At 38.3% G+C, this 18,745-nt stretch overlaps 1 protein-coding gene across 5 annotated transcripts in view; it reads right to left on the bottom strand.

The window, feature by feature from the left end:
* The window catches only part of LOC139947580 (protein still life, isoforms C/SIF type 2-like), a 96,394-nt gene that overhangs the window by 19,780 nt on the left and 57,869 nt on the right, over nt 1-18,745 (bottom strand). For all 5 annotated transcript variants that reach the window (XM_071945521.1, XM_071945523.1, XM_071945524.1 and 2 more), the window contains 15 exons: nt 15,420-16,604; nt 12,465-12,642; nt 11,125-11,211; nt 9,358-9,455; nt 8,784-8,832; nt 8,021-8,115; nt 7,735-7,815; nt 7,120-7,377; nt 6,601-6,671; nt 5,736-5,826; nt 5,154-5,318; nt 3,793-3,897; nt 2,857-2,935; nt 2,199-2,300; nt 1,209-1,466 (listed from right to left, as the gene is read on the bottom strand). In XM_071945521.1, the coding sequence (XP_071801622.1) occupies nt 1,209-1,466; nt 2,199-2,300; nt 2,857-2,935; nt 3,793-3,897; nt 5,154-5,318; nt 5,736-5,826; nt 6,601-6,671; nt 7,120-7,377; nt 7,735-7,815; nt 8,021-8,115; nt 8,784-8,832; nt 9,358-9,455; nt 11,125-11,211; nt 12,465-12,642; nt 15,420-16,604 (2,902 nt within the window). The remainder of the gene's footprint in view (nt 1-1,208; nt 1,467-2,198; nt 2,301-2,856; nt 2,936-3,792; nt 3,898-5,153; nt 5,319-5,735; nt 5,827-6,600; nt 6,672-7,119; nt 7,378-7,734; nt 7,816-8,020; nt 8,116-8,783; nt 8,833-9,357; nt 9,456-11,124; nt 11,212-12,464; nt 12,643-15,419; nt 16,605-18,745) is intronic.

Raw genomic sequence — 18,745 nt, 5'->3', positions numbered from 1 at the left:
TGATTTCTTCCTCCATGGTTGTTCCAGCAAGTATTTATAGTTACTTCTTATTTTGTTCACACAATTCAAAGCTTCAAAAACACCATTTAGAAGCATTCTGGCACAAGTAACAATCCATGACTTTACCTTTAAGAGAAGTCTACTGTTAGATTTAGTGGTCTTTAAGGATTAGCTGAGATGACAAAGGGATTGTAACAATAGGGGGGATCAAGTTGGTGGGTGTGCTTAGGAAGCACTCACTGCAATTAAAGACCAGGGTTATACTATTATTGTTAAAAATAATCTGCTAAGCATAAAATCAGTAGAATACCAGCCACAATAGGTTCATGTGGAATGGTATCTTCCCTGGTATCCGTATATATTCTGGTAAGCAACAATTGTTTTGTGCTAAGCAACTTTTTCTGCTTCAGCAGCTCTATGAAAATGGGCCCAGCCTTCAGTATTCTTCTTTTGATTGGTCCAATAACTGAGCATACCCTACACTATTTATTAGGACAAGGGTGTACCTCACTAAAAAGGGAGAAAGCAGAGTGTCGACCTCATTCACATTTCGAAGGACCTAAAACTTCCATTAAAAAGATACTAACATATTTAAAGCCATTATACACTTTCGGAACAGAAAAAAAAAAAGTTCACAGATTTACAAATAACTTACAGGGTTTACAGAAGGTAATGGTGAAAGACTTCTCTTGAAATATTATTCCATGAAATCCTTTACTTTTCGAGAAAACATTAAAACAATTATCAATTCTCACTGTCGAGAACTACGGATTTATTTTAAACACATGTCATGACACGGCGAAACGTGCAGAAAAAAGGGTGGGTTTTCCTCGTTATTTTCTCCCGACTACGATGACCGATTGAGCCTAAATTTTCACAGGTTTGTGATTTTTTATTTCAGTTGTGATACACCAAGTGGACAATACTGTTTACCGAAAGTGTCCAAAGGCTTTAACAATAATAATAGTTACTGAGTGATACTGGTATAATCAACATATCAATTAATGATATCAGTATCAGAGAAATATTCAACAACAATATTATACTTACTGAGTGATACTGGTATAATCAACATATCAATTAATGATATCAGTATCAGAGAAATATTCAACAACAATATTGTACTTACTGAGTGATGCTGGTATAATTAACATATCAATTAATGATATCAATATCAGAGAAATATTCAATAATAATAGTGTACTTACTGAGTGGCGCTGGTATAATCAACATATCGATCATATCGTCCGTCAGTCTGTTCTGGCTTGGAGGCGGTGGACATGTCAGTTGATCGATGTATTTATTGGTGTCCATCATCGCTTGAGTCTGAGCAAAGACTGTCCGGCTTGACCGGACAGTCAGCGTGACCGTGGAGCTAGTGTGAAGGAGGTTCTCGATGAAGAGCATGTCCAGATCGCAGACGACTCGCCCCTCAATGCAGAGGAGTTCATCCCCGACGTGTAGATCTATATTCAACGTTACAAAACATCGATAAATGTATTAAATTATCTTTCAAAAAATGTTTTTTTTAGTGCTGATTAGTTTTTAATTGCAAGGGGACCCTGTTTTTGAGCTGGTGTATTTCATAGTGGTGTTTCAGCGTTTAAAAGGGTTCCCACAACCCCCTGCGCATTTTTATAATGCCCTTTCAATGATTTATCAAACTCTTATTTCTATTTATTGTCATCTTTGTTAAAATGTATTTATGTTCCCTCATACTGTGATTTTATGTCTTTTATCTGTGTAATTTTAAGCAAATGTTGTCCTTGTAATGCCCCGTAATTCAGCTTTGTGCTACCATTTTTCACCATGCAAACTTCACTCTTAAAGGGGCACAGCAATTGTCCTTGGGTAAGGGGCACTTCTATAGGGAAATTGTAAATTTGTACAGGAACGTTGCACAGGGCACCGCAGCTAAAGCACAGGGCACCACGGCAATAGACCGATCCAGTAGGCTCCGCCCACGACGCATGTGTGAGCAAGAACACGTGGGGCTCTCCAATGCCTTTCTGCACAACTCTGCCGCGCGCGCCAAGATAAGCGCACGCATGTCGGACCTTAGTGTCAGACCTTCGTTGCCTTGTGATTGGTTAATATGCAATGGGGCGGAGCTTAATGGATCGTTCCGTTGCTGTGGTTGCCGTGGGTTATTTCGAGACCTGAGAGTAAATCAGTTGATAAGCTGAAATATTGCATACCTTGGTGGTAGGCTAGTCCTCCCTTCTCGATCTCACTGATAAAGACACACAGCTGATCCTCCCTCTCAGCATCATCACCTAGCTCCGCCTCCACAGTAAAACCTAAATAGACAAGCATAATAAACACATTGAAATATTTGGCAATGTTGTGCGTACAAACACTGATGCATCATTGCTCATAATGGCCGACTTTATAGACCATGCGACCTTTGGTTTACAATAAGTGTGACCCCGTACATTCTTTTAGCTAGTCTGGCAGGCAAGATACTGCACTGGTCAATTGAGAAAGATGACAGTTTGTGTCATAATTTCCACATAAATCCATGAGAGTTATGAAAATCAAAGCTGAACAAGTTTTGAGCAGTGCCCCCTTTCATCATATCAAAAGTTGATAAGAATTGGACAGTGCAATCTCCATAAAATATAAGATTTTATGTTTTCTTCCATTGAGCTGTGTACAAATCCTGCCTGTAGGAAGTCCAGGCTTGGTGGCTCTTTTGTAAACATGTGATGTCACAGGTCACATGCCTATACTCTCTAAAAACTAAAGTAAGAGCTATCTACAAAGTCTTTGTTTATGATAAGCAGTTGCTTTCAGTAGAACTACTATACTAATAAACATGATAAAAGATAAAAACAAACACCCATAAATTCTTACCGAATTCCATATTTTCATTGAACTTGTAGAGCTCTACCTGATGAATGCATTTGGTGCAAATTTCAATCTCGTCAAATTTCTGGGGAAAATAAACACAAATGGGAAAATATTTTTGTCAATTGCAAAAACACTGAATACTATGTCAAGAAACGAGTCTTTCCCGCCTCCAAAGAATGAGGGATATTTCAAATCAAAAGCTGGCTGATAATAAATTCATACCAGTACCAATCCCCCATGTACAGTACTACATCCTGTGTACTAGGATTGGCAGGCCTGTATGCTTCGTTTTTTAAAGGGCAAGGGCACCAAGGCATTTTCGCCTTGAAAAAAAGGCAACCTATAAAGAAATTGTAAATTTCTACTGGAGCATTTCAAGGGCACCAAGGCAATGACCAGGGGGCATGGAGGCAATCGTCTTTGTTGCCTCTGTGAAGTATCAGGCCTGGATTTGTAGTATATGTAAAAGAACCCTGAACACTAATAATGGAAGAGTAGGGGTTAACACTGATGTTTCTGGTTCACATAGCAAGCAAAAATATGTAGTAATAATAACAACAACAAAAGTACCACTGGAAATATAAATGTTCAACCCATGATTATTTAAAAGAAGACAACTTTAAAAGTTTAAAATATTATAAATAAACAACATTAAAAGTACACAACCTGTAAGTCTGAAACAACAAAAAGTATGACAGGAAACATAATGTTCAACCCATGATTATAAAAAAAGTACACAACCTGAAAAGGTACTCAAAATTAACAGATAAGAACAATTAAAAGTACACAACATTACAATTACACAACATTAAAAAGAACAAAACCAGTACGTCTGAAACATATCCTGTGGATGCCGTTTGGGGTTCACGACCTCTAGGAGACCAACATGCCACATTATTACAACAATATCGCATTTCCCGTTTCTCGTGTGCTCATTACCTCTTTGTCCAGAGCAGAGTTCTTGTCTGGTATGTTGAACTCGGCGCCGTAGCGCATGGCCTGTTTGAACCTCACATAAAAGTTGTGGTAGTCCATCTGTCGATTCTGTGAAGGAGAAACCCAACAAAACAGGAAGCTCTCATTTTAGTTTTTTTTTTTTAAAGGTGATAATGAAACATTTGAAAAGGAAGTTTATACAAGAGGTTTTGATTATTTTGACGGTTTGGAAAAGGGAAAAAGAACAATGACTCTGTGAAGGAAACTGATGTTATTTGTTCAGGGCTTGGTTTTTGAGGGAAAATCCAGAAGACTGTTGGGCTTGTAGCTCATAATGTATACCAGAAATTTTCTCTATTTCATAGAGCTACTTAAGCAGAAAGTTATGCTTAGCATTTTTTTGCTTAGTAGAATTAAGCAGGATACCAGTCACAAAGTGTATAAGTGACATCGTAGTTTGGCCGGTAACCTGATTCAGGTAAGCATAATTTTTTTGTGCATAGCAATTATGCTTAAGGTGATAATTATGCTTTTTTTTTTTTATTGCAGCATTTGAAAGGGAATTTTATACATGAGGCTTTGATTATTTTGACAGTTTGGCAGTTTAGAAAGGGGAAAAGAACAATGACTCTGCGCAGGAAACTGATGTTATTATTCAGAGATAAAATTTGTAAATACAGGGCTCGAATTTGGAGGGAAAAACCGTATGACTGTTTGGCTTGTAGCTCAAAATGTTTTACAGGACCTGTGATTTTTTTCCCAGAACTCGGGAACATCGGTATAAGGGTAAAACCAAATTATGTTTCTTTATCCCCGATGCAAATTCATTATAATTTAATTTTTTTTTTAAGAAACCGGAATGGAAATGAGAAAAAAACTTCCTGACACCTGGACGTTGTTGCATTTAACATGTTTAACTGTTTTATATTTGCAGGCACTTAGGCGTGTTTTATCTCATATCTCAAGCAGAAAATGGTTCTAAGTAAAATTTCCAACTTAGCAAGAATCATCATGAAACAGTTAACAAACAATATGAGGTACATTTTTTTCTATAAATATTTTCTTGCAACTTTGATGACCAGTTGAGCACAATTTTTCACAGGTTTTTTTATTTTATGCATGTTGGGAAACACCAAGTGAGAAGACTGGCCATTGACAATAACCAAACCGGTCCAGTGCCTTTAAGTTGAGTTAATAGTATCACCAGAGTAATTTGTATTGTGACATCACACTTTGCTTAGCAATTAAGATCAACTCATTCTATGAAAAATCAGCCCCTGGCTACTATGCTTGGCGACAATTGAAGTTCCACGAATGAAGCAAAACTTTTACCCCTCCTACCCCTACGCCCAAAATGAACTTACCACACAGCTTCCAATAAGTAGATCCTGTACGGTCATACCAGGCCTCAGGGTTACCATGGTGCTCTGATTGTCCGGCAGTAAGACCTTGACAAGAGCGCCCTCCATCAGCTGTTCCGACAAACACTCGATCTTATTCTGATCATCTTGCATTTGTTTCTCAAACATCTGCCGAAGAAAAAAAATAATTGCTGAGTTAATTCCAGTAAACAAAGTAGTACTTGGTCCCATGTGTTGTGTAACGCATGTAAAAGAACCCAGTAAACTAATCGAAAAGAGAATGGGTTCGCCCCGGTGTTCCTTGCTGCGGCTGCTGTATGCGCCATTGCACCTTGTAAACCCTTATAAGGTGCTAAATAATTGGGTCTCAGAATTCATCACTGCAATAACATATCTTTCTGAGTTTGGAAGAGGGCATTCCTTCCAATTCTTAACATTAAAAAAAAACATTGCATACAATTTTATTATTCAAATTTCAATTAAAACAGTAGATCCCTACACCTAAACAGAGGATTAAAAAAGTATTTTGTTTTTGGGATGCGAGGCGAAACTCGATGGACTTTAACTCAAGAGGGCAGTATTTACCTCGTTCATGATACTATCATCTGGTGTTGTTGGGGCTTGTCGCTGGTCGCTCTCTTCAAACTGCATAGGGGGTGCTGTTGTACTTTTTTGGCTAAAAAAATAAATAAATAATATTCTTTAATTTAGCAATAAACAGCTATTTCTATTTTCTTGATTACACATCCAACAGCACAATTGACACCAAACACAACATGGGTAAGAAAAGAGAGGAAACATATATGACACTTGTAGGGTAAATGGACCGTGCAAGTCTCCCACGTATTGAAATATTCTTTTGACTACTTTGGTCCCACGTACATTGCTTTAAAGGCAGTGGACACTATTGGTAATTACTCATAATCATTATCAGCATAAAACCTTACTTGGTAACAAGTAATGGGGAGAGGTTGATAGTATACAACATTGTGAGAAACGGCTCCCTCTGAAGTGACGTAGTTTTCGACAAAGAAGTAATTTTTCACGAATTCGATTTCGAGACCTCAAGTTTAGAATTTGAGGTCTCAAAATCAAGCATCTGAAGTCACACAACTTCGTGTGACAAGGGTGTTTTTTTCTTTCATTCTTATCTCGCAACTCCGACGACCAATCGAGCTCAAATTTTCACAGGTTTGTTATTTTATGCATATGTTGAAATACACCAAGTGAGAAGACTGGTCTTTGACAATTACCAATAGTGTCCAGTGTCTTTAACGCATGAAGGAAACAAACTTGCATATTACATTTTAAATGTTCGAAGAGCGGTGAGACTTGAACAATCTTATTGTCGAGAAGGCCAGTGTTTTGTATGTAAAATCTCAGCAAAGATTTTAACGGTTGAAATTTTGGATGACCAATAAATAAAAGCATTCAAAGTCTAGTTCCTCACCTCTCAGCCAGTCGTGCTGCATCTACTGCTAGTGCAGTTGCACCTCTAGATCCTCTCCTCAAGGTACCAAACTAAAACCAAAACATCATCAAACATTGTGTTAAACTTGATCAGGAGATCATCTAATTAAGTTAGAAGCATTCATAGGTTTGATACTGGATCATGAGACTTGTGCTCTTGAGCAAGGCACTTAATCATAATTGAAAAAGGACAACAGTTTAAAATAAGTAAAATAGAAATCAAAGACTTATTGACCAAAAAGGTGCATGAACACCATAATACTGTTAAAACAATGAAACCTATATAGGTACAATAAAGCATTTAATAGTTCACAATAAAATATTAATCGCAAAAACTGACAGATACAAAACTCACAGCACATTCCAAAATGCTTTCTCAAAAAGACAAGTTTGGATTCAAAAAGACTTTATGTTATGGCAAATTATTCCATAGATTAGGTGCTGCTGAACAAAAAGCATGATTTTGTAAAGTAGCCATATTTCAGAATATTCTTCTTACCAATCCCTTCTGTTTCTTGGAGCGAGGCTTGGAGAAGCGGCCTTTCAGCCCCATGGGATTCCTGGCGCTGACCAGGGCATGGAGTGAAGACACAGAGAAGAAGTCTAGCTTGGAAAGGGTGTGCTTGGTGGGCTTAGAGACGCAGGCGAGGAGGGTCTTAGGGTTGGGTAACTCGGAGCCCTGGAGGGAAGCCAGGTAGCAACGGTGACGGTAGAGCTCTAGGTGGAAGCGTTCAAGATTTAAATCCCACTGTGCAATCTGTAATGAAAACAAATCCACACAATATTGGTTTGCGGTATTAACACCATGTACAGTGTATGTCTCTACTAGCCAGGTAGTTAATGTTCTTTTGAGAACTTGTCTTACTTTATATTCTACTATTGAGGAGTAAGTTTTTGGAATTGATCAAAAACTGATCTGCGCGGAAGGTAGAAAATCACCCAGAACTACTCTTTTAGCTTTAGTGGATCAAGGGGACTTCTCAATATAAGCTTCACTACTGCAGAGTGAGTTTGAACTGGTCTCAGCGTTTTATAAAACTCCTCCAATATTCTAACCCATGGAGGAAACACAATGGCTTAGAGTTAAATAATGACTGTGGGTTTGGGGGTGTACCTGACTGACGATAGCTTGTTTGTTCTTGGCTTGGGTCACCACAGACAACTGCAGTTCAGCCATCTTCTTCATCTTGGTCTCCTGAAAACAAAATAAAATTTGAAAACATTTGAAAGTATTGAAAATCAAAGTAAAAAAATATATAGTTTGTGTATTATCATTAGCAAGAATCAAACTGACCAGGTAAATTTGAAATAAATTGGGTTTTAACAAAAAAAATCAACATTAGGGCCTACTTCCTCTTTGTTTTGATAAGTTAGTTACTGGAAATGCTGGTGTAACTTACAGATTCAATTTGTTGTTCCAGTTTCTGTGTTTCTGATCTGAGGAGTCGGATGGTGTCATCCTTGCCGTGTTGTCTCGCCAACGCCGATGCACACGCTGCAAGGAATAAACAAAAGAATGGTTGCAAACTTTTAGACAAACTTATGTAAAAAGTGAGACTTTTTTTTGGGGGGGAGGGGGGTTCTGGGTGGGGAGTACAATGTTGTCACTGCAGTGCAGAAACGTTGTATCTTGATTAATTGCAAGAACAGTGTATCTCAATTTTGCAATAATGTAGTGTCTAGCTTGAAAATGCTCTGCGCAAATTGTTTTTAATACGGGCTGATAACGTTCGGACAATTACAAACTCATGGGTCATGTACATTTTTGTTTTTGAATTGCACTGAGATGATGTTCTATCTGATTGTCTTGTTCTTTAACATCAAACAACCAGCTAAGAAATTTAGTAGTGCATCTTTTTGAAAAAAACCACAAAATACAAGTTTTGTTCGAAATGTTATGTTTTGCATACAGCCAATTCAAGTTGCACCTAAAAATTGTGTGTCAATACGATGCCGCATAAACTGAGCATTATTACACTCTATAAGACCAGGGGGGAATTGAGTTTAAAAAATGGCGCAAACTGAACAAGAACCGAGTATTTTGGGAAAAGCTCTCCAGCACAAGGCAGTATTTCAGTGAGAAAGTTATTGAGAAACAGGATACATTTTTAAAAGTTTCGAGGGAGGTACATTGTATGGTGCCTTGTTTGAATTCACACTCACCTGAATGGATACCAGTGATCCAGTTTTCAAGCTCAATCTGACTTTGAGACTGAAAGAAAAAAACAATACAAATTTAAAGAATCAGTTAGAAACCACAAGGAAAACTGACTGGGTAAATAATATTTTAATTTAGGGTTGAACAAAGAAAAATTGACTAGAGGATGATATGAACCTTGGAATTTTTTTTTGTAAAAAGATTTTTAAACATTGACACATCTGAATGGCCACTAATTTTTTAAAATATTGAAATTCCTAATGATTTGATTGACAATTACAGAAAGGTTGAATTGTTGAAGTGTTGAAACTAAAAAAGAATGATAAATAATACCGGGCATGATATTTGGAACTTCATCTAAAATGTGTATCATTGCACGGCTTTTGTACACATTTATGGCTGTTTGAATTTTGCTGATTTTTTAAAACAGATAAAGTAGGGTGAAAATATCATGTTTATAATACACCATAAACAATTTCTACCTATCATTTTCGTTACAACTTTGCACTCCACAAAAACCTAACAAAAATAATAAGTCACTACATAAAGTTTTTTTGGAAGATAAAAACTCAGACAAACCTGAAGTAAGTAAGCGTCGCCAAAGGCTGTACTCAGACAGAAGATGTTATCTCTCTTGGGATGCTCGGGGATTGCTTGAGCTATTCCTCCTTCAACAACTGCAAAAACAACAACGAGGGAAAACAAATATGTTAAGCTGTGAGTAGAACTAATCCATGCCCCAGAGGGGATCAAAAATACCTACAAACTCTGCCAAAATGCTTGGGCCACCCATTTGCAATGTCATAACAAACATTCCCTGTCCACTCCCCCCCCCCTCAATATTTATGTGTTAATGGGAATGCCAAAGAACATGCAAGGAGAACCAACATTGAAAGGGAGCATGGGGGTCGTGGTGCGGGGGCCCAACAAGATATGGCCGAGATTGTAGACCCAATTTTGTATATTTTCCAATACAGAAGAGCTACTTAGGTAGACGATGGTGCTTAAAAGTTTTCTGCTGAGCTAAACGAAACAGGATACCAGTTGCAGATGGCATGGTATGACAGTGTGGTAGCCTTTTCCTGGTAAGCAGAATTATTCTGAGCTTTGATGAGTTTTGTGCTTAAGCAGCTCCATGACAGTGGGCGCTGGCAACTTTAATAAAAAATGACGAAATTAGTTTTACACCACCAAATCAATTTCATAAGATGAAATCAATACAAACGTGAGGCATAGCCTTTTGTGACTAATACTATCAAATTATAGATTGGTTTAAATCAATAAATTGACTTGATTTATTCATCAACATGTCGTCACAAAAGGTTTGATCAATGGGCATGGAAGAAAAAGTAGGAGCAATTGAATGGGTACAAGGACTGAGCTACATGTACATGTACACAAGGTACAGACTGTCAGGCTGTTCAACACAAATATATGATGATTTTTATGAGGAAAACCTTCAGAAAGCCTTAGGGTAAATTGTAATGTCATTCACAATAGAAGTCTAATAGTACAGTAAATTTGTTCACACCAGTGCCCATTTTCATAGAGCTGCTTAAGAACAACAAAGAAGCTAAGCACAGCAACATTAAGCTAACCAGATTAAGAGTACCGGCCAAAATACCATCTCACATGTACGACATTTTGTGACTGGTATCATGCTGATTTCTGCTAAGCAGCTCTATGAAATTGGGCCCAGATATGAAACGGTCTTTCATCAGAGAGGATCTGAAATATTATCCTCTTGGTCCCCTCTAAATAAACCACAGATTGACTCTACCAGTTGTTCTGTTCACTTTTGTGTTCGCCAAACTACACATGCATAAAATAACTGATGTGTGAATTTTTTTATTTGATTGGTCATCGAAGTTCCAAGAAAAAAATGAAAGAAAAAAACACCTTTGTTGCACCAATTTGTGTCCTTTTAGATGCATTAAAAAGGCTTAAGGCCTGAAGCCTTTTACTATGTAAGTGAAAAATAACCCCAATCTAAAAAAAGATACATGTTCGTAACTTCAGAGGGTAATGGACCCTACGCATGAAATATGCTAATTACATTCACGCATGCGTACAGACCCTGTTGGTTGGCAAACGCCATAGAGTTGTGCACTAAGCAGACGCGCAGTCGCGTCTGCGTCACGCACCCATTAGCCATGTACAAAACAGCGCGATGTTCCCTCATTTTGCCAACCAAAACGTTAGTGCGCACGCGCTACGTACAATTTACATATTTCATGGGAAGGGTCTATTGTTTCTCTCCATTGCTCGTTGCCAAGTAAAGTTTTATGCTAACAACTATTTTGAGTAATTACCAATAGTGTCCACTGCCTTAAAGGATGTACTCACCTAATATATGCCTGGGCTCAATGTTATCATCCGGAGTCGTCTTATTCTCACAGTGATAGAAGAGCAACATTGTGCCCTTTAGACAAACTAAACGGGGAAAACCAAAAACAGGGTTACATGTAGGATTTGAAACTTTGCATGGTGGAAATACGATATGGAAAGGTTTGCGATAACACCATGTAATGACTATCGAGTTGGGGTGTTTCTAAAAAGAAACCGTTGGTTTCAACTTGACGATCAGTATGCTCCGTTCTCCAGAATACGATCAGAGCATACTGATCTATACGTTGAGTTGAAACCAACGGTTCTTTCAGAACCACCCCAACTCATTTAGAGATACTGTATTCATTACATGGTGTTACCGCAAACCTTTTCATAGAGTTATGCTCCTTAAAAAAAGGCACAATCACAATCATCGGTACCAAATGAACAGATAGATATTGAGTTACTCTTTGCAGATCTTGTATTGACCCTTAGCACGCGCGTCACATGCAGGCCACGGCGACTGATGCCACGCTCACCATGTAGGTGGGCAGTTAGGTTTACGTGTATTAACGCAGCGTCGCCTAAAATGCTCACTTCACTGCATAAGGCACAGCATACTCTATGCACAGAGTTATATATGAAAACCCACAGTGAAATTGCCCACCAGTATGGCGCATTCAAGATTTTTCTGATGATGACGTCAGGTGAAATGGGTCAATATGAAAAACTCAAGCGCTTTTATTCATCATTGACACAGCGATTGACAATTGATATAAAATAACATTGAGAGAACTGCTACATCAGAGGTTTTCAAACTGTTGTTGATAAAATGGACAAAAACAAAAATGCATACCCATGATTAAGCTGTGCCCCTAGAGTGTGCTTTAGTCTGATTCTTTTATCATTGGAAAAAATTGTACTTTAGGGAAAACAAGATTAAAATGTGACAAAAAAACAAAATCTTTTAGCAGTTTATGATACTACGTCTTTTTCTTATTGCAGCATTCTCCCTTGACTGCTGGCCGAACAATTATTTGAATAATCAGCAATGATTTAATAGTTGTTAAATTTGCACCGAGGATAAAAAATAACTAATTTGGTTTTTACATCAGAAATACCCGCTGCTAAAACATAGGATTCGAACTGCCTCTACATGTGCGTATATAGCTACCCGGCAATCCCGGTGGTCTAGTTGGTAAGCGATGCTCTAGAATTGCAAAGTTAATATGCCTTTAATTTTTTTTTTCACAGAGCATGGAAAAGTACTAAGAATACAGTGCTAACACACATACTTGTAAGAGTAAAAACTAAAACTAATATTATTAAGCATTGATGTTTTTTACTCTTCCACGTACCCCAGTACTCTTTCCATTTTCGATGGGTGGATCGCTCAACCTTCTTCTTCTTCTGTACCAGTAGACTCTTACATTGCAGCCAGCCAGCTTTCCTGATTGCTCCTCGTTGTGTGTACGTGGATCCCTTGGTCTGATGAGAACTGAAGGAATTACTATCCGAATCATCATCGTCAATGTCCTATAAGATGAGGAAATAAAATGATAAAAAGAAAAACAAAACAGGCTTTCTAAAACCATGTAGCTGAAAAACTCTGCCAACATTGGTAATTGTCAAAGACCTGGGCCCAACTTTATAAAGCCTGTAAGCACAAAAACTTGCTAAGCAAAGAACAGTATTGCTTAACAGATACAGGTTACCAGCCAAAATGACGTACCCCACCCATTTTTTGCTTAGCATAGTTATTTTCTAAGCAACATTTTCTGCTTACCAGCTTTATGGAAATGGGCCCAGGGCTTAATTTCACAGAGCGGCTCTTATCGTTTACGAACACTTTACAAGCTTTTTTTAGATATCTCAAAAACGATAAAAACGTTAGTTTTATTGTAAGCATCTACATGTACGTTGTTTTATAAAGGATTAAAACAACCGAACGGTTAAACAAAACAAAAAATGTATACTTTGACTTTAACAGCATAAAAATAACGGTTTTTATCAGGAGTTTTCTTTACACAGCGCAGTGAGGCAATCTCGACATCATGTGAAAAAATCACGCATGAGAAAATCAAAGCATCAAGCTTGCTGGATCAAACGCTTATTTGCACATCATGTTGCGTGCAAGCAAAACCGTTTTTTTTTTCAAATAGTGAAAGAGTACTTGCCGGAGCTGTTTCTATCATGATGTCGCCCGCCATACATGCAAATCCTACATCCTCAATAAAAATCCTCACAGTACCGTGACCGTACTCAACGACTATCAAATAAAATTTGCAAAAGCTTCAGACTACTCTGAAATAAACTAAACATGTGTGCTTAGAGTCCCAATGAAAAAAGAAAAAAATTATTTGTGGATTACTAGTTACCAAATGTATATATTAATAACCCAAGGTCGAATTTCATAAAGATGCTTAGCAAAAAAACAAAAAAACACGCTTAGCCAAGGATATCAGAGTACCAGCTGCAAGCACTCACAGATACTAACTTAAGCTGGTAACCTGCTTAGCAGCTTTGCGGAATTGGAACCAGTTAACATTGAGCTTGTTCCAGAAAAACCAAAGCAGCTGTTGATTTTTTTTTTTTTTTTACGGGACGATTTTTATTATTTTTATTATTCCGATAAATTCCAGAAAGACGGAACAGCTGTCTCGGAATATATTACAATAACAATGGATGCATTCCGGCATCTGTTTATAGCAATTATACATGAAAAACGCAAACATAAATAAGCTGACAGTAATTGTGTACATTTGTTTATATAATTTAAACCAGATTTTTCTGGATACACTTAGCAGCCCTCAAAATTAGAAAACAAATTAAAAGTTAAAATTGGACTTGGGTGTACATTTTGATGTAAATTAAAACAATCATCATTTTTCCAAAAAGCGTAACCAAATGAAGGAGGAACAAATTCACTATTATCTCTTTTAATCACTTATCAGTGTTCATTGCTTCAAAATGCAAGCCTATGAAATGATGTTGTCTGCAGCCTTTGGTTGATGCACTGATGTTGTCCTTGGGAAATGTGTGTGTGAAAGAGAAAGACAATGGCGAAATAATGAGGGAAATTCATTTGAAGAAACGTCTGTCAGACAACATTTTTGGGACTCATTTAGCCATGTGTTGTATTGTGTCTGTGAAGTGTCAACTAATGTACAAGATACATTAAAACATTGGCCAGATGTAGAGTTAAAAAAGACATAGCCCACGTGGATTCCCTCAGCCTAACTGTCAGATTGATGATTTCGGGAAATAGGCGCCATGAAGCCTATCAAACTGGACAAGGAATTTAAAAACATCTCACCCTTGTGCTCTCGGGTGGCAGACATGGGGAGGGTAAGGTTTGGGAGTGAGGTTAAGAGAAGAATAAAATCCAGAAATGTATTTTGCAATCCCCCCCGCCCTGTCATCATTTTAGTCTGCACTGTCAATCTTTTACAGCTGCAATAATAACTGAGCCCCGCAATAATTTTGGGAATTTTTTAACTATCGAGAGAGTCCAATAAACTGGAATGCTGTAAAACCATGCCATCCGTCAACATGTAGGGTACTCAGAATTTCACAGGAAAGGAGGCCTTTTTTTTCTTCCTTTTTTCCTTTTTTTAGTTCATTTTTTTGTTGGCAAGGTCTGGTGAAATGATTATTTCAAAGGAAGAAGTACACCAAACATGAATGTAAACTGAAGAGGATGCTGATTTTTTTTTTTTTTTTTTTTTTAGGGGGGGGGGGGCTGGTACAAGGGTAAATTTTCTAAAGATTTGTTTGGCAATTTATTTTGCGATTCTGTTTTACTAGTGTCTAAAATAACGATGTGCATTGTTAATGTACAAAGGTTTTTTGCACCACAGTACACGCAACAACTACAAATGTGCTTCAAAACCATCATAAAATGAGAGCGCACTGCCCTCTGTTGGTGAAAAATAAAGAGGCATTATGAGAATGAAGAGACAAACTTTTATAAATGTCTTGATAATGACGACTACACTGCTAAAAATGGTTTTCTTGAAACAAGAAAAACATCTTATTTTGAGAAAATCTTCTTGTGTCACTCCCTAGAAAATATTTTCTAGGGAGTGACACAAGAATAATTTTCTTAAAATAAGATGTTTTTCTTGTTTCAAGAAAACCATTTTTAGCAGTGTATGCAAAGCATGCACTACAAAAGTTGTCTTTCCAACCTGATAAAAAAAAAGTGATTTTCTTGGGGAAGATTATATGCAAAAAGCTGTTAAAAAAATAGCATCGCTGTTAAAAAAATTAATTAAAAACAAACATATTTAATGGACTTGTTTTCTACTCACATCGTCCCTGAATATAAAAGGCCTGTCCAATGTGTCCTGAAAATCCTCGTCCATTTCCTGTGAGTATTGGCCCTCGCTTGACGTCAACGTTCCAAAGTCCACCTGCAGGCCACAACTACTCCCCTCACTGCCTCCGCTGAGCATCCCCTTCCGCGTTTGTCTCTTAAACGAGGACGACCGGCGTGTGGAGGAGTGACGGGAGGGATTGGAATCATGGTCTGTGCTATTATAATTAAAGCAGTCTTGACTCTCCGACATGTTTCTGATCTGAATCTCGTACGCCTGTAAGAGAGAGTGAGTCTGCGCCAAATGCTCCTGGGTGTTCTCGATGTCGGTGAAGGTGTCGGCACTCGAGCCGACAATCAAGCTCTTGATTTTTGACTTTCGCGACGAGCGGCGCCGTACGCTGCTGCCGCGGCTGCTTCCGTTGGAGCTCGTCCGACTTGTGGCGGTGTTTGAGCGAGGACGGAGCCCGCCCTCGGTGTCGGTCCCCCAGCTAGTGTCTAGGATTCCAGGGCTCGTTATTTGATCCAGCGGGTTCGGAGGTACAGCATCAAGGGCACCGTTGTCTTTCTTATCTGCATTGGCTTTGTTGATGACAATCTTTGGTTTATGGCGTGGGCTAGAATCCTTTGACGACGGGTTTGTCTTTTCTTTCAATACCTTCTTGATTGGGGTCGGCGTTACATCTGCGTCCTGTACCGGGTAATCATCGGTACTCACTTCACCGGTGCCCCCATTGCTTATAAGGGAGTCAATGAAGGAACCATTCTGCGCCCAATTGGCTGCGTTTTTATTACACTGATAATCCTCGTCCTCGTCGCTGACATTATCGTAGAGGGAATCGGTGAAGTGTGACCGCCGGCTGGAGTAGGTGGCATACTTGATGTCCCTACCGCTGCCCCGAGACGCCAGCATCCGTCGTACTCCCCCAGAGATGGGGATGTTGATGTTCTTAGAATGTTCCGTCTCCCACCCTTGCTCCATTAGACGCTGTGATGATCCCTCCACTTCCAGCCCATCAATCAAAACGTCATCGACGTCACAAGCTGGGAGGGGACTCGGCCCAGTAGGGGTGGTCGCCTCGATGTCACCGATGTCGTTGTTGAAAGACTGCTCGGGGAAATAACCGGTCTCCAGACAGCCAGAGGAGTTTGACCGCTTCAGTTTAGGGTTGTCACTCGGCTGCAAAAAAAACAAATAGAAAGTACAGATAGCGCGATTAAAGGACAATCTAGTTCCTTGTTTGGGCTGTTTAAGAGGAAATGCCTTCTAGGAAAATCAGCATGTACATTTATTACAAATTTTGTTGATTTTTTTAGGGAATTTTTATTTTATTTTAAATATGGACAGGCATGATATGTGGTTCTTGGGGGAAAGTACGCAAATTAGATTGACTAAAAGGGCTGACATACACGAATAAATGGTAGAGGCTTTTGACAAATTTTCCAGTTAATTAAAGTAACAATTTTGCTGACTTTTCCCGAGGAAAAAAAAAACCGCGGAAATAAAATAGGAAAAAGATGTGGCTGTAGTGAAAAGGGTGACAAACCAGTGAAATGACAAGCTAATTAGATAGATAGATAGATAGTTAATTGGTCCTGCTGGCCAGTTAGCAGGACATGCAGGACTTGCAATCGAAAGAGTGTAGGTTCGAATCCTAACAAGCTAACCACTGATTTCACAATGACCAGAATAAATACTGTTACTGAATCACAATTTCTTGATTTGTACAACTCATAATCATAGAAATTAAACCAATATTTTTATGAGAGAGATTGACTGTTGCCGCCTTAGTGTTTATATCCCCTTGTCATACTTGTGGGAGTTTGTCGAGGTCCCTTGACAGGAAGATCATCTAAACGAATTTAACATTCACACGTGGGTTTAAGCCACAAATAATGCCTTCAATAACATGCCACACCAAAAAGTCTGTTATGCTAGTTCCCATACCACCAAGTCTGTTTTCATATTCAATGTCGGTGACTTAAAGACAACCTCTTTTTTTTTTTTAAACCTCATAAGGGTATGATAATAACATAGTAACACAGATAAATCTAGCCACGCGGGACATTTCAGAAATTCTAAAATACTTTTCCCGTCCTGTTTTGGGGGGACAACTGGGAGATATAACTGTGGGGAGAAGGCAAATTCTGGAGATGAATTGAAGTTGACAACAGCAGCAAAACATGAAACATGTGAAATGGCCAATTGGGGAGTTACATGTATAGGAGAACTGAGTCCGATAAACTCCGCATAGAATTAAAATCTGCTGCGGGCACAAAAGTAACAAATTATGTTTTTAGGTCAGACGTGATCGTGTCACTTTAAAGCCATTGAACCCTTTCGGTAAACAGTATTGTCCAAGGCCCACACTTCGTGTATCACAACTTCTATATAAAATAACAAACCTGTGAAAATTTAGACTCAATCGGTCATCGGAGTCGGGAGAAAATAACGGGAAAACCCACCCTTGTTGCCGCACGTTTCGCCGTGTCATGACATGTGTTTAAAATAAATCCGTAATATTCTCGATATCGAGAATTGATATTGTTTTACTGTTTTCTCAAAAAGTAAAGCATTTCATGAAATAATATTTCAAGAGAAATCGTTCACCACTTCGTTCTGTAAACCCTGTAAGTTATTTGTAAATCTGTGAACTTTTATTTTTTTTCTGTACCGAAAGGGTCCAATGGCTTTAAAGGGAAAGCTTACTGTACCTTTGGTTTTAGGAACTGTTTTGTATTGTTTTAATCCTTTATAATGACCCAAACTGTCTGAATTTAGTTAAAAGTCTAACATTTCACATCCCTGATCAGCATTCTCCCTAAAGGCAGTGGACACTATTGATAATTACTCAAAATAATATTATCATAAAACCTTTCTTGGTAACGAGTAATGGGGAGAGATTGATAGTACATGTATAAAACATTGTGAGAAACGACTCCCTCTGAAGTAATGTAGTTTTCGAGAAAGAAGTAACTTTCCACGAATTTGATTTCGAGACATCAGATTTAGAATTTGAGGTCTCGAAATCAAGCATCTGAAAGCATACAACTTCGTGTGACAAGGGTGTTTTTTCTTTCATTTTTATCTGGCATTTTATACGCCCAATTGAGCTCAAACTTTCACAGGTTTGTTATTTCATGCACTTGTTGAGATACACCAAGTGAGAAGACTGGTCTTTGACAATTACCAATAGTGTCTACTGTCTTTAACAGTTGTCCGCTGGCCAAATGCCAGTTCAAACACTTAAGGACTAGTCACAAATCTTTACAAGTGGTCCGGCAGGCTAGTTCAGTGTTGAAAAAGCATCTTTGTTTCAT

Source organism: Asterias amurensis, chromosome 14, assembly GCF_032118995.1.
Source record: "Asterias amurensis chromosome 14, ASM3211899v1".
Classification (NCBI taxonomy): Eukaryota; Metazoa; Echinodermata; class Asteroidea; order Forcipulatida; family Asteriidae; genus Asterias; species Asterias amurensis.
The sequence above is the reverse complement of the archived record's forward strand: the minus strand, read 5'-3'. Positions and strand labels throughout refer to the sequence as shown.